At 41.6% G+C, this 19083-nt stretch overlaps 1 protein-coding gene and 1 pseudogene across 3 annotated transcripts; both read left to right on the forward strand.

Moving 5' to 3' along the window:
• LOC8079879 lies at positions 285-4454 on the forward strand (annotated as a pseudogene).
• On the forward strand, positions 8948-15739 carry LOC8079880 (putative wall-associated receptor kinase-like 16). 3 transcript variants are annotated; one of them, XM_021446352.1, is made up of 5 exons: positions 9174-9755; positions 9862-10764; positions 12190-12663; positions 14000-14047; positions 14128-15739. In XM_021446352.1, exons 2-5 carry the CDS (start codon positions 9894-9896, stop codon positions 15375-15377), a joined length of 2643 nt encoding a protein of 880 aa, XP_021302027.1. In that variant the 5' UTR covers positions 9174-9755; positions 9862-9893; the 3' UTR covers positions 15378-15739. The 3 variants fall into 3 exon arrangements, with proteins under 3 accessions (XP_021302029.1, XP_021302027.1, XP_021302028.1); XM_021446354.1 differs by lacking the exon at positions 12190-12663 and having other exon boundaries at positions 8948-9755; XM_021446353.1 differs by having other exon boundaries at positions 9174-10764.

Raw genomic sequence — 19083 nt, forward strand, 5'->3', positions numbered from 1 at the left:
GGTGTGAGGACTTCATTTCCTTCTGAAATGACGTGAGAACCTAATTTCCTTATGAAATGATGTGAGAACTTTATTCTCCAATATCTCTACTGGCGTGTACCCAAAGCTTGTGGCATTGGCCATAGTGCCATTCCACCATCAAACATGGAACTCGCCACTTGTGCGTCCAAACTCTGTTTCCTGTGCTTGCAACTTAGGTTGACCAGTGGTCAAGTCTTTGGATGGATATTACTTAAAAAACTCCCATTGCTTGCACACTTTTGCTGCTAATTAATGCACTACACTATACTGCACCCCAAACATGGCATCACTTAGTTTTTCAGTTTGCATATCCATATTATTGTTGCTGATCATCTCCACCTCCACAACCGTCGTCGCCGCAGCTTCTTCACGTTCAGGCCACCCGAGCAAGCGAAATGGCAGCAGCAGCAGTGACCTCGCTGCGCTGCTAGCTTTCAAGGCGCAGCTCTCCGACCCCGCCGGCATCCTCGGCAGCAACTGGACGGCCAGCACGTCGTTCTGCCAATGGGTGGGCGTCTCCTGCGGTGGTGGTCGCGGGCGGCGGCGGCAGCGTGTGGCTGCCATCGAGCTGGCCGACGTCCCTCTCCAGGGAGAGCTCAGCCCTCACCTCGGTAACCTCTCTTTCCTCTCCGTGCTCAACCTCACCAACGCCAGCCTCGCCGGCGCAATCCCAGGCGAGATCGGCAGGCTGCGTCGCCTCAAGCTGCTCGATCTTGGCCACAACGCTCTCTCCGGTGGCATCCCGGCCGCCATAGGCAACCTCACCAGGCTCCAGCTTGTTCACCTCCAGTTCAACCACCTCTCCGGCCTGATCCCACCGGAGCTCCGGCGCCTGCGTGAGCTCCGCGCCATGAATTTCCAGAGAAACTACCTCACTGGCTCCATACCGAACGACCTGTTCAACAACACTCCTCTGCTAACTCACCTCGCCATGGGCAACAACAGCCTTTCAGGGCTGGTACCACCTTGCATCGGCTCGTTGCCACTGCTCCAGTACCTCAGCTTGCAGGTGAACAATCTCTCTGGGCCCGTGCCACCGGGCATCTTCAACATGTCTGCCTTGTGTGTTCTAAGCCTGGCCATCAACGGATTGTCCGGGGCCATACCGGGAGGTCCGCGACCAGGCAACATGAGTTTCAGTCTGCCTGCTGTGGAGTTCTTTTCAGTCTATCAGAATCGGTTCAGCGGCCCAATCCCATCCGGGTTTGCAGCTTGCCGGCGCCTCCAAAGCCTCGACCTGTCCATGAATTCGTTTCAGGGCATCGTCCCTGCATGGCTCGGCAAGCTGATGGCTGTCCAAGTCATCAGCCTGTTTGAGAATCACTTCGACGCAGCTCCAATCCCTGCTGCACTCAGCAACCTCACCATGCTATGTCTTCTAGACCTTCACTCATGTAACCTTACAGGACCCATTCCACCAGAGCTTGGACAGCTACGCCAACTTTCAGGGTTGGGTCTCTACAGCAACCTGCTGACTGGACCTATCCCTGCTTCTCTTGGTAACCTGTCTAGCATGGAATACCTGGAACTGGGACAGAACATGTTGGACGGACCATTGCCGCCAACGATTGGCAACATGAACTCGTTGACGGAGCTCTTGATCAGAGAAAACCGCCTGCAGGGGGATCTCGTCGAATTCCTGTCTGTTCTTTCAAACTGCAGGATGCTTTCAGCTCTTCAATTTCACACGAATTGTTTCACCGGACCCCTCCCAGACCACGTCGGGAACCTTTCAAGCTATCTGCAAGTATTCGACGCATCCGACAACATGATAGCTGGTAGTCTTCCAGCTTCGATATCTAACTTGACTGGTCTTGAGATTCTAGATCTCGCCAGAAACCAGTTTCAAAATCCAATTCCACAGTCGATCATGATGATGGATAGTATCCAGTGGCTTGACCTCAGTGGGAACAGGCTGTCTGGCACCATTGCCTCAAATGCTGCAATCCTCAAGAATGTTGAAATAATATACCTTAACAGTAACGAATTTTCTGGATCCATACCGAACGGCATCGGTAATCTCACCAAGCTAGAGATCCTAATATTGTGTGATAACCAGTTCACATCTACTGTACCACCGAGCTTGTTTCACCTTGATAGGCTCCTTGGCGTAGATCTATATATCTCGAAACTTGTTAAGTGGTGCATTACCAGTTGATATAAGTTTGAAGCAAATGAACATGATGGATTTGTCTAGCAACTACTTAATTGGTAGCCTGCCAGATTCACTTGGACAGCTTCAGATGATGAGCTACCTGAACCTATCACTCAATTCGTTTCATGACCCGATTCCATCCTCTTTTGAGAAGCTGATTAGCTTACAAACTTTGGACCTGTCCCATAACAATATTTCCGGGGCCATCCCGAAGTACCTGGCTAATCTTACCATACTCACTAGTTTGAACTTGTCGTTCAATAAGCTTCAAGGTCAGATACCAGAAGGAGGTGTCTTCTCAAATATCACACGACGATCCTTGGAGGGGAACCCAGGGCTCTGTGGTGATTTACGCTTAGGGTTTTCTCCATGCCCAAGCAAATCATTTACTCATCGTGGCTATGCTCACATTCTAAAATATTTACTCCCCACAATCATCATATCTGTTGGAGCTGTAGCTTCCTGCCTATGTGTAATGCTTAAGAAAGTTAAGAAGGGTCAAGGCGATTCTGCTGGTATGGTTGACATGGTTAATCATCAATTAGTCTCCTACCATGAGCTTGCTCGTGCTACCGAAAATTTCAGTGATGCCAACATGTTGGGGTCTGGAAGCTTTGGGAAAGTTTTTAAGGGCCAGCTCAGCAATGGTCTGGTGGTTGCCATAAAAGTTATACACATGCATTTGGACCAAGCTATTGCAAGGTTTGATGCAGAGTGTTGTGTGCTTCGAATGGCTCGACATCGCAACCTGATAAAGATATTGAACACCTGCTCTAATCTAGACTTCAGAGCACTGGTGCTTGAGTACATGCCCAATGGGAGCTTAGAGGAGTTCTTACACTCCAACAGAGGAATGCAACTGGGGTTCATAGAGAGGCTGGACATCATGCTAGATGTGTCGATGGCGATGGAATATCTACACCATGAGCATTGTGAGGTGGTCCTACACTGTGACTTGAAGCCTAGCAACGTGCTATTTGACGAGGACATGACTGCACATGTGGCGGATTTTGGCATTGCAAGGATTTTGCTTGGTGATGAAAATTCCATGATCTCCGCAAGCATGCCTGGAACAATTGGATACATGGCACCAGGTACGCTAGTACCTATTCTACTCCTTTTACATGTGGAATTTCATTCTGCTTGCTGTGTCAAAGGGACTAGTTACCAAATTTCTATATTAAGTGGACTAAATGCCCAATTAGTAGAAACAATAACATAGCCAAGTAAGAGAAATATAAACTTCCAGCTTGCACAGATCCTGTTGTTAATTCTCCATCCTATATGATAGCCTTCTCTAACATATGAATTGCTCCAATAGCTAAGGATGCCATTCCTTACATTGAAGTAAGAACAAAAAATGCAACCAATTGAAGCCCATGAAGAGGCCACCTGCAAGGGAAGACAACGCCATTTCATTTCAACCATAAAACTCAACATAGAATAGTATCAAACAGAAAAAATGTTTTTTACTAACCTACATCAATTCCTATTGGCCAATTCCCAAACAGAAGGAAAATACTACTCTACCTCTTCCACAGCTGTTGAATCCAGTTGATTAATCAATAATAACCATCCAGCATTAAGTTGTCTCACTATTTAATCATGTGGCATATAAGTGATGCTATTGTTCCATTCTTTTATTTATCTTTTGTGTGTATGAATTTCATGAATAGAGTATGGCTCTGTTGGAAAAGCTTCACGGAAGAGCGACGTGTTTAGCTATGGGATCATGCTCCTTGAAGTCTTTACTGGAAAGAGACCCACAGATGCTATATTTGTTGGTGAACTGAGCCTCCGGCATTGGGTCCATCAGGCATTTCCTGAAGGGCTTGTCCAGGTCATGGATGGTCGTATTCTCCTTGGTGATGCTTCTGCTACTAGCAGCATGAATGGCTTTCTTGTGGCAGTGATAGAGCTGGGTTTGCTCTGCTCGGCTGACTCGCCGGACCAAAGAATGACAATGAAGGATGTGGTGGTGACACTAAAGAAGGTCAAGAAGGATTACATCAAGATGGTTGCAATGACGCCGAGTGCTAGCTATCCACCAGCACCCAGCAGTGATCGATTGACTAGTCATTGCTTATGAAGAATGAGCACGTTGAAATGTTCTCTGTCTGCACCGTGAATTAAATTAGAATAGCATAAAGAGGATTGTCTAGTTTGGTGAACATTCACTTTTCTGTTATAGAGTGAAGGTTTTCCAAACTGAAATTAGGGGATTGCTAATTTGCCAATAAGTCCTTAGTGGGTCAAAATCAAATGTATAGCTGGATGGTGCAAAATAGACCAACTATTATGATTATTTATTTACTGTTTTTTCAATGTCTCTTTAGTACTTTTACAATGTGGAAAACGGAGTTTCAATAGATCAACTATTGGTAAAATAAGTAAATGTTTGTGTTAATTTTACAAAGGGAGTGTTTGCATGAAGCTAAGAGCTCATCATCAGTCAAGTACTGAGACAGCACGTGCCTCTCCTTTATGAATTTTAGTCACCACGTTACTCGCACGCATGAGTCGATCTGCTTCTACTTCAAGCGAACGAGAGCACAGCAGCTCAGTATTAGGCATTTTGACCTAGTCACGTAAAAAAGCTGGATGTCATAATAAATGTCATAGAACTATTCTAATTTCATACTATGATAATAGTCACTATGTCATGAGGACTAATTTATAAATATAAAAAAATTGATATAGGTTGGATGTCAAAAAAATATTTTTAGAAATATTTAAAATACTCTTGTCCATGTTGACATGTCTAATTTCCACATGGTAGTTTTTTTTTTCTCTATTTTTTTCTCAGCCTAATTTTTTGTTGCTTTTGATTTGGGCCACGCGCCTGTGCCATTCCATAAAAAATAACGTCTTAGTTAATACTGTACAGAAAAGATGTCTTAGTAAAAGATGTAACTTAAAAGCATAAAATTAAATCAACGTTGGTCAGAATTAATTATGAACTTAAATCTCCAATTAAATTTCCGGTTGGTTCCATTTAATTAGAGAACATCTTAAAAGTACAGGGTGGATCTTAAATAATTTTCAGTGAACAAATATATGTAAAACATAAACTTATAACAGAATTAAACTAATCATAAAATTACTTAACATATAAAATTTTGATGGAAATAACAAAAGAAAATAAATTCTGGAAAAAATAAAAGCTGAATTCGTCACTGGCTAAAACGGCCCAGCAACGCTCCACTAAGAAGGGTTTAGGGTTTAGGCTGCTGGCCTGGGAGGCCTGCCCAACTCCCCTCAGAGCCCAAAAGCCGGCCCATCAAGGAGCAAACCCTAGCACAGGCTCATCTCATCCGTCCAAATAAAATCGATAGTCACGATTCATTGAGACAGAAAATTCCCATATAAATAGGGTGAAACCCTAAATTTCTATCCTCAGTCTCACTTTTCTCTCCCCTTTCTCAGCCGTCAGTTTATACACAAAGAGAGAGCACGGCGCCTATCGCGAGCCGCCGTAGCTCGGCACACTGGGGCCTGCGTGCGCGTGTGACGCGGCGGCGGGGCGGCACGGCGTCAGCCCACGCGTGGCGGCCTGCGTGGGGCGCGACGGGCCCCTTCTGCGGACGCGGTGCGCTGCTCGAGCGAGCGTCTCCCTCACGCGCGGTCGCGGGCGATAGGCGCACGGCGCAGCAGCGAGCGTGGTCACGCCCGCACCCGAGGGCTCTGCAGCTGGCTAGCATGCTGCTCGCTGACCGCACCCGAGGGCTCTACGGGCCAAAATTGATTTTATGACATTTATTTTTCTGTGCCATGTCATCGTCAGGTCAGCTTTTCATCTTACGTGGCAATTTGCCATGTGGCGAGGTCTCAGATATTATGACAAATAACCAATGTCATACCTTATTTATGACAAAAAATATACAGATGTCACATGATTCATTTATGACAGTGATTTTTTGACATATAGTTTTTTTATCAACTAATTGTCACAACTCTTATGTTATGACATTATTTTCATATGTAATGACATAAATAGAAAGTCAAAAAATCACAGCGATATGTAATGACATATGCAATTTGCCATGTGGCGAGATGGAGATTGCACTCGAGGCCAGGGCGCGGGCGAGGCGTTGATCTCGCTCCAGGCCGGGGCTCGGGCGAGACGTTGATTGCACTCAAGGCCAGGGCTCGGGCGAGACAGAGATTACGCTCGAGGCCAGGGGCCCGGGCGAGTCGTAGGCTGAGGGTTTTTTCCTTCAGTTCCTTTTTGCCGCTTTTTCTCTTCTTGGTTAGAGTATCCTGGTTTATGGTACCCAACACAATGTGTTGGGCTATATGGTCTGTCAGAAATGATGTTGTTCTCAGGAACATTCAACCTTCCATTCCCCTTTGCAAGACAATTTTCAAAAGAGAGTTTGCTCAAGGTACCCTTAGAGCAAAAAGAAGTTTAGTTCCTTTGTTAACCCAATGGCTAGAAGGCTATGTGTAATTTTGTAGATCTTCTTTATTTCTTTCTTTGTTTCATGATCTTATTTGTAAAAGCTCTGTACTGTTTTGTTTATTTCAATAAAAGCACAGTAGGGGGCTCCCCCTCCCGTTTCCCTAAAAAGACATAAAACCAAGTCGAATTCAACATGTATTACGTGGAATCGCATAAGAGAAAACATGTTACCTCTTTCTTTAAGTTTAACTAAATTTATAGAAAATATTAGGAATATTTATATATCTAAATAAGTTTATTATGAAAATAAATTCAACGATATATCTAATAGTACCAATCATAAATATTAATATTTTATTATATATATTTGATCAAAGTTAAAAATATTTGTTTTCTCGCGAAGCGAGAACAATACTTATTTTGGGACGGAGTGAGTAGTCCATTAGTTATACTCAATTATCAAAACTCAAAGATGTCTTTTAATGTCTGACATAACAGCTGAGACGTTTCGTACTGTAGTAGGTAGTAAACATACAAATAAATAAATATTTAAATAGCTAGCTAATTGCAATTAAATAAATATTCAAGTAGTTTCTAAAGTTGCATATATATTTTCAAGAAAAATCTAATGCATTCCTTCTAGATGTAGAAACAATTGTAATAATTTTGTTCTTCGATTATGTCTTCAAATCAATCAATTAAATGGTATTCATAAGTCAATATCGAATAACTATCATACCAACCTCCTGAGTTCTGACCCTCCCTATTTTTTTGCTTTGCCATGACCTAAACGTCATTTAGACGCTTGCATAGGGTGCCGGGATATATACGTTTCAGTCTCCTTTAATCGTGACGTTTACACCGTCTTTTGACCACCGTTAACCGTTTAAATAGCCTTGAAGTCATCCTTTCGATTATTTGGAGCCCTAACTACATGCCAGAGCTTAAGTAAGCACACGTGTAGATGTATATATATATATGGCTCTAGAGACCAATGGAGGCATATTGGTCTACATACCAGCTAGCCGGCGATTCCACAGTTTCATTATCAGGCATCACTGCCCGATGCAATCATGCAATTGTGTGTGGTCTGGAAGGCTGGGAAAAGTAATAGCGGAAATTGACTGATGAGACATAGGCGTAAATTGGCCGTAGGTTAGTCTCAATGCATAGTTTTATGGCACAGTTACAAGACTATAAACTAGGTAACCGAGCTATAAGAGTTTTATGGGGATGAAACTCTTCTCTCATCTGATGAAACTCCTTCATTTAATGACCCTGCCAAGTCAGCAATTTTGCTTATGTAAGACGCTATTTAATGTTCATGAAACATACATTGAGACTGGCCTAAGAGGCTCTTTCATGGACAATTTCATCGATCCTAACGACTGCAGTGAAATGAGTATATACAAATACAAAAAATAGAAATACTTAAACCAGATAATATAGTAAGCTTTCGAAAAAATAAAAGAGATAGAAATATAGTACTCTTCTTTTATTAAGAATAGAAATACTTAAACCAGATAATATAGTAAGCTTTTGAAAAAATAAAAGAGATAGAAATATAGTACTATTCTTACTCTATTATTTTCGAAAGATCAATAGACTATAAATATCTTAAAAATCTAACCATTCTTTTGTCTCGTTTCCCTCTAAGTAGACAATTATACATCATTGTTCTTTCCCACTCTTTGACAAATGATTCTTTTATCTTGTTGCTCACTTTTTTTCATTTTGAGAACATTGTTCTTATTTTCCTTGATTATCGGATACAATACACTTCTTTGAGTGTCTTTATTCAAAAAAGGAAAAGAAAAAGAAAAAAGAGAGCCTCTGGTATATGAAATAATAATCTAAGTAAGTGATAATTGCCCCCCCTATAACATAGTTTACTAAGGCCAATCTTAATAGAGTTTTATAGATATTAAGTACTCCCTCCGTATCCTGTTTAGAATACGTCCTGGAGTCACACCCGGTTGCACATTTAGTAGACGTTCGGGACTACGAGGCTGAAGATGGACGCGTTTGCCCCTCCACGCGAATCGCGACTCCTCGCCCGGCTTCCCTCGCACGCCGCCTTGTCTTTAACACACGCATGGCCGCATGCAAAATAAAAAAAATTGTGGCCACCAGGGATCGACCCCGCAACCTTGATGTCTAGGACCAACTCCTCACTACAATAGCCAATCGAACTCAATTTGTTTCACATCTAGTATCCACCCACAGCTCTATTTAATAAGAGCAAAGAAGGAAAAATACCCTCCAACTAATGACTCCTTGGTAATCACACTTATGTCTTAAACGTCCTCTAATTTAGATACGGAGGAGGTATACTGATATGACACCATATTAATGAAGAGAAAGACGATAAGAGTTTCATATGAGTAGAGTTTCATGGAGATGGAACTCTTTTGCACTGTTTCCAAAATTTAGATGTGTTACAAACTGAGTCATGAAACCTCCATTGAGAATAGTCTCTGGCCTCATTTAGTGGAGCTTCAGCCTATACTGTGGCAAGAAATCATTTGTATATCTTTCTCAAGATAATTAAACTAGAAGCCTTTGAACCGATTTTTTTTTTTGCTTTACTTATTCCGGCTCCTCCATACATTGTAGCAATAACCTAGGGCCCCCGAACCAAGTCATTCGAAACGTCCATTAATCAAAAAAATAACAGAGTTCATTGGATGTGTGATGCTGCAACAAACTTTCATTCCCTTTGTTCATTGTGCCACATAAGAAAAACAAAGCATACCTACTGGATGCGAATATATAATAAAAGATTAAAAAATGGAAATGACTAATCCCTCCATTCCAAACTGTAAGACATTTTGATAGTTCTAGATACATAAATTTGCTATGCATATATCTAGATACATAGTAAAATCAACACCTTTGCTATGCATCTAGATATACACTTATGTTTTGATACATAGTAAAATCAACGTATCTAGAAAAAGCCAAAATATCTTATAATTTGGAATGGATGGAGTATAAGGATATGCACAAAGGTCCGGCACATTATCACCTTTTGGATACTTGTGGATCTCAACAAAGGCGTGCAGACTTGTCATCGCACCAACCGAAGACGAAGACGACGACGATGACCCTGTGGTCTCTTCCCGTTCCCATCTGGACAATAAAGCAGAGCAAGACCATTGCTAATTCTTTTCTGAAGTAAATATTACCTTCATCTTCTCTTTTGTAGTTCTGTGTACTAATACGAGTCCTTTGTTTGTCCAAGTACTTCCACAATACCAGCTTGCTTTTCCTTTTTCTAAAGTTTCAGAAGTTAAGAACTCTTTACTGGTGGAAATGAGGCTGCTGCTCAATTCTCTGTTGTATGTTGTGCTTGTCTTCACTGTGATTCCATCTGAGCAAGCTTCTGGTGTCGTCGTAACAAGTCAAAGTACCAGCAACACTCCTCCCGGTTGCCCCAGAAGATGTGGCAACCTCACCTTCGACTACCCATTCGGCATCGGCTCCAACTGTTTCAGGTCTTCCGACTTCAGTCTCACCTGCGACAACACCATGCAACCTCCCAGACTCTACCTTCATGACGGTACCACGGAGATTGTTGATGATATTGATGTTAGTTCTTATGGAAACACCTGGCTACTGACCAGCCTTTCCCAGGTCATGCCCATGGTTCAGGGTGTCAGCACCTACAACATGTCCTGGGAAGCTGGAGGAGCTTTCACTCTGTACGCCAAGCTAAACATCACAGGCTGTGACTTTGACATATACAGACTTCACCAAGATACAAATGAGTCCGTGAAGCTCTCTACAGTTACCTGCAGTCCTCATGCAGAGATCACGGACGAGGTGGCCAGGCAGAACTGCAATGGAACCGGATGTTACTCCATCAGGTTGAGTCGTGTTGAAGCCTTCCAGCTACAGTTTGTCCTTCACAACAGCAGGGAACTTGGCACGCACACAAACCGAAGCTCCCTATGGGAGAGCATCAATGTAACTTCAGCCTATGCAGAAATCTTGTGGAGTATTGTGGATCAGCCGACGTGTGCCAGCGCCATGGATGACAGCGACAGGGTAAACTATGCCTGTGTAAGTAACCATAGCATGTGCTATGATGGCTATGGCACACAGGATCTTGGATATATCTGCAGTTGCGATGATGGTTATGGGGGCAATCCATATATACCCAATGGCTGCTCACGTGATAAAGGTAAATCCATGCAATCAATAAATTAAAGGTTACTTTTCTACTACTCAATCTAAATATTTTCTCAATCTGACCATAGTAGAGGGTTTAGGTCCACATTTCAGTTAGATAACCCATGGTAAAAAGGAGATACAAATCTGAAATGTCAGTGCTAAAGACAAAAAAGTAATCCTAAAAATATGATGTTTTCAGATAGGTAGGCATATGGATGTCTAGACTGCATTTATGCAAATAACATGCATATATGTAGAGTGGCCATGAAGGGTACTCCGTTTCATGGCCAATCTCGATATGCAGCTCTATGTTTGCATCATCATTAAATGCCACTAGTAGACAAACTGACATGCGGTTGATCCCACCTTGTCCGTGACACTTTGATGGATTTTGCAAATACTGAATGTTATACAGATGAGAAAATAGGATTTTTGCCAGCCGAAACAGTGGGCTTCACAGATTTGCCATCCCAACCATTGGTTTCGCAGATATGCCAGCCAAAACATATGCTTCTTTCACATTTTCTCTATTTCTCTCCTTTTTCCTTTTTATCCTCGTCTGAGCCACTAGAAAGGACAAATGTGCAGGAACATCAACGTACCTAGTACCTGGAACTGAATCGACAACCATCGGCTATTCTATTCCTCTCATCGCTGCCTTCGTCAAGAGTCGAGACGCTTCGTCTCCCGCTACTTGCCCAGAAGGTTGCCGACCTCCCAACCCCATGGAGCCCACTGTTTCCGCTGGAAAAATTCCAATTTTTTTGAACTAATGAAGAATGATGTTGTGTCCTTGTTTGTTAAAAGGGAAGTGTTACATATGGAACTAGTCCAAAAAACTGCATAAAATATTCACAAACCTCTTAGGCAGATGTAGCCAAGCACTCCAAAAGGCCTTGAGATTTATTGAAATGGCTTGTAACGATTAGAAGATATGCTAGCTGATTTGAATCTTAAAAACTGTTCTAATCTCAAGGCATGTCTTACAAGATATACTGGTTAAGCACCAGTCCAGAGTTCTTTTTCATGAATCCAACTCAATGCAATGTTCTTTGAAATTAATAGAAGCTTTCATTGTCGAAGAAAATAACTGCACACATAGGTAAAAGAATATTGATAAAAAAAAAACTTTGCATGTACTCTACTTCGTCAGTCAGGTTGTGAGCGAGCTCTTCTATATGCTTTTGTAAGCTGATAACCCCAGTAGGATGTATCAAACCTATTTCCTTTCTACAAAATCCAGAACAATCCTTGATAAAGATGTACTTCTTCAGTCTTTCTGCCTACTTCATCAGCCATGATGTTTGTGAGCATCATATAGATTAGTTGTATTGCATCACCATGATTGCTCAAATGCCTAAACTTTCTTAGATGCTGAAGAATTTGAATATTCTCCAAACATTGATGACTTTTGAATTTCTTTTGTCAAAATTAGGATACAATCCAATTGAACAAAAGGAGAACTGCCAGCGATCATGCGGTAACATCAGTGTCCCATTCCCTTTTGGCATTGAAGAAGGTTGTTTTGCAAGAAAGCTATTTCAGCTCAACTGCACAAATGCAACGTCTTCCAGTCTCCAGTTTGATGACAAACATCTGGTGACATATATAGATATCAATGAGGGGCTTGTGGGCATTAAGTACACCTTAATTTACGAACAGGAGATGTTTAGGGTGTATGTATCTAAGGAACCTGGACTCTACATTAGTTCAGGGGAATCGTCCTCTGTGCAATGGGCTGTTGCCAATCTGACCTGCCAGGAGGCAATGCAGAACAAGTCGGGATATGCATGTGTAAGCATCAGTAGCACATGTTTGGGTGTCAACTCAACAGATGGTTACATTGGTTATCGATGCCAATGTCTGCACGGATTTCAGGGGAATCCATACATACACAATGGCTGCCAAGGTCTCCCTCCCCCCCTCCCTCCTCTCCGCCTTACCCTTTTTGCAATCCTACTGTTTGGTTGAAAACTGATTGCATTCTGGAGAGTACACACATGAAACAAGCACGCACCACAAATACATTTGATGCTTTTGAGATCCTAACCACATTGGTTCAACAAGGGATTGCATTTTGGAGATTACTTATAACTAAAACAGCAGTGGGTGATTTGTTTGTCTATTAATTGTTGTAATTGTAAGGCACCTCTTTCTACTCTGTTTCGTCTAATATATAAGCACTAGGGGGTAACCCCTCCTGCCATACCCCAAAAAAGAACAACTAAAACAGCAGGGAGCGATAGAGATACTCCAGTTCAGTTTCAGTTGTCAACAACAGATACATATATGTTTTCGATCTATGAAATTTTATGCTCTAAGTTGTAATTCAGATATTTTCTAGTGGCTAGTTTTATATTGTTTAAATGGAAACTATGGTTTATGCTGCATAAATTAACCAATTCTGACATCCATACCTGAAAAATACATAACCCTTCTGAAGAGATTATAATCAACACTCTCTGATTACAAACCAGAACTTTGAATCTTTTAGGCTCTCTACTGTCCAGAGAGCAGAGTGCTCCTCTGTATTCTGATTTTTGGCAGTGAACAACAATGTCTGGAAACCATAACAGGCTACACATTTTTTTCAAAAACATAACAGGCAACACATAGATAGCACTAACCAGAGTACCAGACTAAAGTCAATAGACTGGTGACCATAACTTTAAATATTAACAGGTGATTAATGTCTTTGCCACATTATGGTGTTCTCATCTTGTTGCGTTACTGTTAGAATGTATGCGCGTATATAAGGGGCTGGGCCAGGTATAGCCGGCTGGCCCTCTCTGTTTTGGTTAGAGAGATATGAGATCTCGGTTTGGTCCTGTTTCTATAAACCATGAAATCTCCTCATCCCTATATATATGTACATAGGTCTCTCAATCAATCTAAGCATTATTTCCACGCAATCCCTAATTCCCTATTGCTTTCAGTTACTAGCTTTGAGTTAGGATTTGCCTCAGCATTTTAAAGACACAACTCTGTGATAAAAACTGAAATTCACTCGATTACAGGTGAAAACAAAACTTTCCACAAATCACATTCTTGTATAAAGATGATCTTAGTGCTCCAATACGTGGGATCTTCAATATCCTTCTTTGTTTTTCAAGAATGAAATCCAACAGTCAGATTTTTCCAGATTACAATATTGTTCTGGGAATCTACCTATATCTGATCTAAGCTCAGTTGGAATAGAAAATTCTAACTCTCTTCTACTCTCCAATTAACATGGACATTTGCAGCTTTACCAATTAATGGAGCAAGTATGAAAAAGCAAAATCTTCTATTAGGTGAGCTTTGTACAGTAGTATTTGACAACTAACAAGGAGAAGATAAAGCAGAACCAGACTAAGGAACATAACTATCGCAGGTATTGTGATTGGGCTTAGCAGTGGCTTCGGGATTTTACTTCTCGGCTTAAGTGCAACAGTGCTTCTTCGCAAATGGAAAAAGGACATCCAAAAGCAACAACGAAAAAAATATTTTCAGAAAAATAAAGGCCTTCTGTTGGAACAACTGATATCATCCGATGAAAATGCAAGTGAAAAAACAAAGATTTTCACTTTGGAAGACCTCGAAAAGGCAACAAACAATTTTGATCCGACACGGATCCTTGGCCGTGGAGGGCATGGCATGGTGTATAAGGGTATCTTATCTGACCAACGTGTGGTGGCAATAAAAAGATCTAAGGACACTGAGGAAAGTGAGATCAGTCAATTCATTAATGAGGTAGCAATTCTCTCTCAAATAAATCATCGAAATATAGTGAAGCTTTTTGGGTGTTGTCTTGAAACTGAGGTTCCCCTCTTGGTGTATGACTTCATTTCAAATGGTTCATTATTCGAAATTCTGCATTCTAGTTCAAGCAGTGGTTTGTCTTTGTCATGGGATGACTGCCTAAGAATTGCTGCAGAAGCTGCAGGAGCTCTCTATTATCTACACTCAGCAGCTTCAGTATCAATCTTCCATCGAGATGTGAAGTCCTCTAACATACTCCTAGATTCAAACTACACTGCAAAAGTTTCAGACTTTGGTGCTTCTAGATCGGTTCCTATTGACCAAACACATGTTGTGACAAATGTCCAAGGTACATTTGGGTACTTAGACCCGGAGTATTACCATACTGGGCAGCTAAATGAGAAGAGTGATGTATATAGTTTCGGTGTTGTACTTGTGGAACTACTCCTGAGAAGGCAGCCTATCCTTACAAGCGATACAGGGTCAAAGCAGAACTTGTCTAATTACTTTCTCTGGGAGCTGAAGACAAGGCCAATAAAAGAGATAGTGGCTACTCAGGTCTGGGAGGAAGCAACTGAGGAAGAGATTAACAGCATTGCATCTCTTGCGAAGATGTGTTTGAGACTCAACAGTGGGGAGAGACCTACCATGAAGCAAATCGAGATGAACTTGCAGTTCTTGAGAACAAAAAGGTCAGAGTCATGCCGTGTTGATCAAGATAATGCTGAAGAGATACAACCATTGCTTTGTACAAGAGCTGAATCTAGATATGAGACGTTTTCCATTAGCTTGGGTGGAAGTTCTAATTCAGATTCTCAGTACAGCCAAAGAATCAATAGCTTGGAGCATGATTTTGAACCATCTCTTGGGGTGCCACGCTAAGGGCCTCTTTGAAGTGTCAGAATCCCACCAGAGCATCAAGAGGACAAGAAGTTTTTATGGGGTGGATATCTGCAAGTCCTACCAAAAATACTGTGTTGAGCATGAACATCTTAAGGTCATCCATATTTCTATCTGCGGAAGATGATGAACTGTCCTTTACTCTCTTGTTTTCTACATTATCATACATAAGTATGTTGTACTTATTTCCCTGCAAATTGGACTTACTCTTATCTATTGTTTTGTACCTTGATTCTCTTATCTATTGTTTGTACTTGGATCCTTGCGGTCCATACTCCATACAATGATACAATGGATATACATGTTTAAATTTTTATATCATCTTGGATAAATTAAGTTATTTATGTATAGTGTATTTAGGTACAAAAATTCATAGAACAGAACAAACACAACATTTGTTTCTCCTCTGTTTTTCAGATTCCTCATGAAACAATGTCTCTTGGAAAATTGACAACATGCCAGCATTTTTACTGGGCACTAGATTTCTGTAGCCCATGAAAAGTTCCCCCAAGCAGGAGACTATACATGTTCTATGCTATTAATTTGTTATCGCCGTTCTTGTTAAAAAAAATATATATGTTATCAGTTATCACCCTTCACCCATGATGCACATTTGTAACCACATTTTCTACACCATGATACATCATTATTATCCTATTTGAGGCAGAGAATCAGGGATGATCATACCTATACCCGAGCCATGAAGAGAAGGAAAGGCGCATGCCCAAGGGCCATGGCCACATCACACCATACAGATGCAGATTAGCAGATGCAACCCGTGGACGATGGTGGCGTTCAGTCACCTCCCCGCATGACTGAAGAGTTTAATCTGCAACTTCGCCACCAGAGAGCGACAAACCAACACATATTCGTTCTAAGAAAACGACGCACTCTCGAAGACGACCTACCGACCAAAATGGGGAGCAGCTCGGCAGGGGGCAGCGGCCTGCACTGTGCCGGCGGCGGGCGTGGAGACTCCGACTAAGGAACAATGTCCGCGGGAGTGACGGAGCGGAAACGCGGCGGCGGAGCGGTGAGGACTGGGAGCTGAGCAGCGACGGCGCCGGGGAGGTGAATCTCTCCTGGTTATAGTAGAGCAACCGACATTGGGGCTGGAGCTTTGGAGTACTTCTTTGTTCTCTCTACTTCTCAGCGCTACATTTCAGCAAAACGAATTGAAATACGATCGTAGCATGTTTTTTTCTCTTTAACTCAAAAACCAAATATCCTTTTTTTTCTTATAAAAATTTCAGCATAAGCGTTTTGAACGAATCCTGTATATACGCGGAAAGGTTTTGAACCAAATATCCTTTTTTTTCTTATATATAAAAATTTCAGCAAAACGAATTGAAATACGATCCTGTATATACGCGGAAAGGTTTTGAACCAAAGAAAAAAAATATTTCTAAGAGCATCTCCAAAAATCTCTCTGACTATCTCAAGAAAAAAGTTGTATCCAACTTGCTGTTTCTTTTTTAGGTAACGCACAAGAATTCTAATCTCCAATATAGACTAGTTAACGCCATCACTATTCTATTTGACGTGCTATCTTGTGAGAGTAAGAACAGTGACGGAGCTTGATGGGGCCATCAGCATAATTTCTTATTTAATTTGGAGTACTGTTATAAAGTATAGATCAATAGAATATGGAGTGTGAGATATGGTTAGTAATTTGATGGAGTGTGCTGAATTATATAGAGAAATTTTATGGCCTTGTTTAGATGCAAAAAATTTTTGGATTTCGCTATTGTAGCACTTTCGTTTGTTTGTGGTAAATATTGCCAATCATAGACTAACTAGAGTCAAAAGATTCGTCTCGTGATTTACAGGCAAACTGTGTAATTAGTTTTTGTTTTTATCTATATTTAGTACTTCATGCATATTCCGAAAGGTTCGATGTGACGGAGAATCTTGAAAACTTTTTAAATTTTGGTGGGAACTAAACAAGGCCTATATGGAGTGGCTACCCAAAAAAGAAGATATGAGTGTGGAATTGAGAATGTCTCTTAGAGATGCTCTTAGACTTTGTTTGGTAGAGCTCCTTCTTTATTCACTAAAAAACGGCTTCTCCTACTAAACTGTTTGGCAGGGATTCTTGACAAGAGCCGAAGCCAAGATAGGAGCCCTAGCGAACGGGGTCTCAAATTTATTCTCTAAATCATCATTTGAATAGTCACTTGAATAAAATTGTTCTCCATATTTTTGTACCCTTCAACAGGTTGTCTATATCTTATATGTGCACTCTAAGCTAATCCTACTCAATATCTTTGGTTAGAGAGAAGTTCGGATTAGAGGATGTCTCCATTTTAAAATCTACTTAAAGGACGTGTTGGATTGTTATTTTTTTCAACTGAAATCTGTACTACAAGAAATTAGAAAGGAGATAAAGAGACTTTTGGAGTTCCTCTAATCAATACATAGAGATACACTGCAAAGTTTCTTTTTTGCCTCCAAAATTTTCCTAAAAAAAGGTTTTGCTCAAAAAAATAACATCAATTTAAGCAGTGTTTAGTTCCCTACTATTTAAAAAATTATAGGTTTTGGTCCATCATTTTGTATAATAAAACTAAACAACATACAAATGTTTGGCAAAAAAGGTGGTTATTCTCCATTTTGAATTTTGGTCACAAGAGTAAAAAAAATCCCAAAAGAACCTTAAGAAGCCCTCATGAGGATAATAAATTCTATATTTTGGATCAAACTAAATGTAATCCTGAAAATTTTGGCATTTTATATTCTATTATTCCAAAGTAGTTGATATTTTGCATTTTTTAAACTAAATATCCCTTAGAGCAACTCCAACAGAGTTGGTAAAAATAGATGGTTAAACTCATGATTTAGCTAACCTTTAAAATAGAAACTCGAGCAAAAAAAAACATAAAACTCCAACGGCCTTTCCAATAAGATGAAGTTAATGGCTAGCGGCACATGCAAGCTATATCTAGCATGCAAGAATTCCGAAATACATGACTTGCTATTTTAGAAAGTCAGATATTGGATTCTCTCTTTTTTCCAAAATAGCCAAATATAAATTACACACCGTGAATAGCTCTTCTTTTGGATATGCTCTTAGTATAAAAAAAATGTGTATAAATAGTAGTCCCGATGGTGGAAGGAAGGAAATCATCCGCCATGGATGATGAAGGAAATCATCCGCAACGAACGGCATGCATTCCAAGTACGTGCTGCCCCTCAACCGGCGGGCGCGCATGGAACCCGGACAAGGGACAAAGGCACTCAGTCAATCAGTAACCGCCCGCCCGATCGCGCCGCATCTGCATCCATCGTCGCTCCGTCCGATCCGGAGGCCGGCTATAAATCCAACCGCACAGGCAAGACGCAAAGGCAGCCCATGCCGCCGCAAGGAAGGCGAGCGAGCATGGAGCTCACTACCACGTAGCTCGACCGAGGAGCAGTCTGCGCCTCGACGAGCACTACAACGGAGACGAAGTCGCCGCCGCCGCCGTCCACGTCCACCGGCAAGGACAGCCCAGGGAGGACACGGCGCCGCCCCTCCTCCGTCCCTGGGAGGGCGTGGCAAAGGCCGGGACAGCCACTACTCATCTCGCGCGCGCGAGCTTGACGACGACTCCACCACGCCCATGGGGGTCCGATGAACGGAGCTCCGTGGCGCCGCCTTTGGCCGGCCGCCAATGCTTTTTTTCCCCGGAATATTGGTCTAAGACTC

The sequence above is a fragment of the Sorghum bicolor genome, chromosome 8 (assembly GCF_000003195.3).
Source record: "Sorghum bicolor cultivar BTx623 chromosome 8, Sorghum_bicolor_NCBIv3, whole genome shotgun sequence".
Classification (NCBI taxonomy): domain Eukaryota; kingdom Viridiplantae; phylum Streptophyta; class Magnoliopsida; order Poales; family Poaceae; genus Sorghum; species Sorghum bicolor.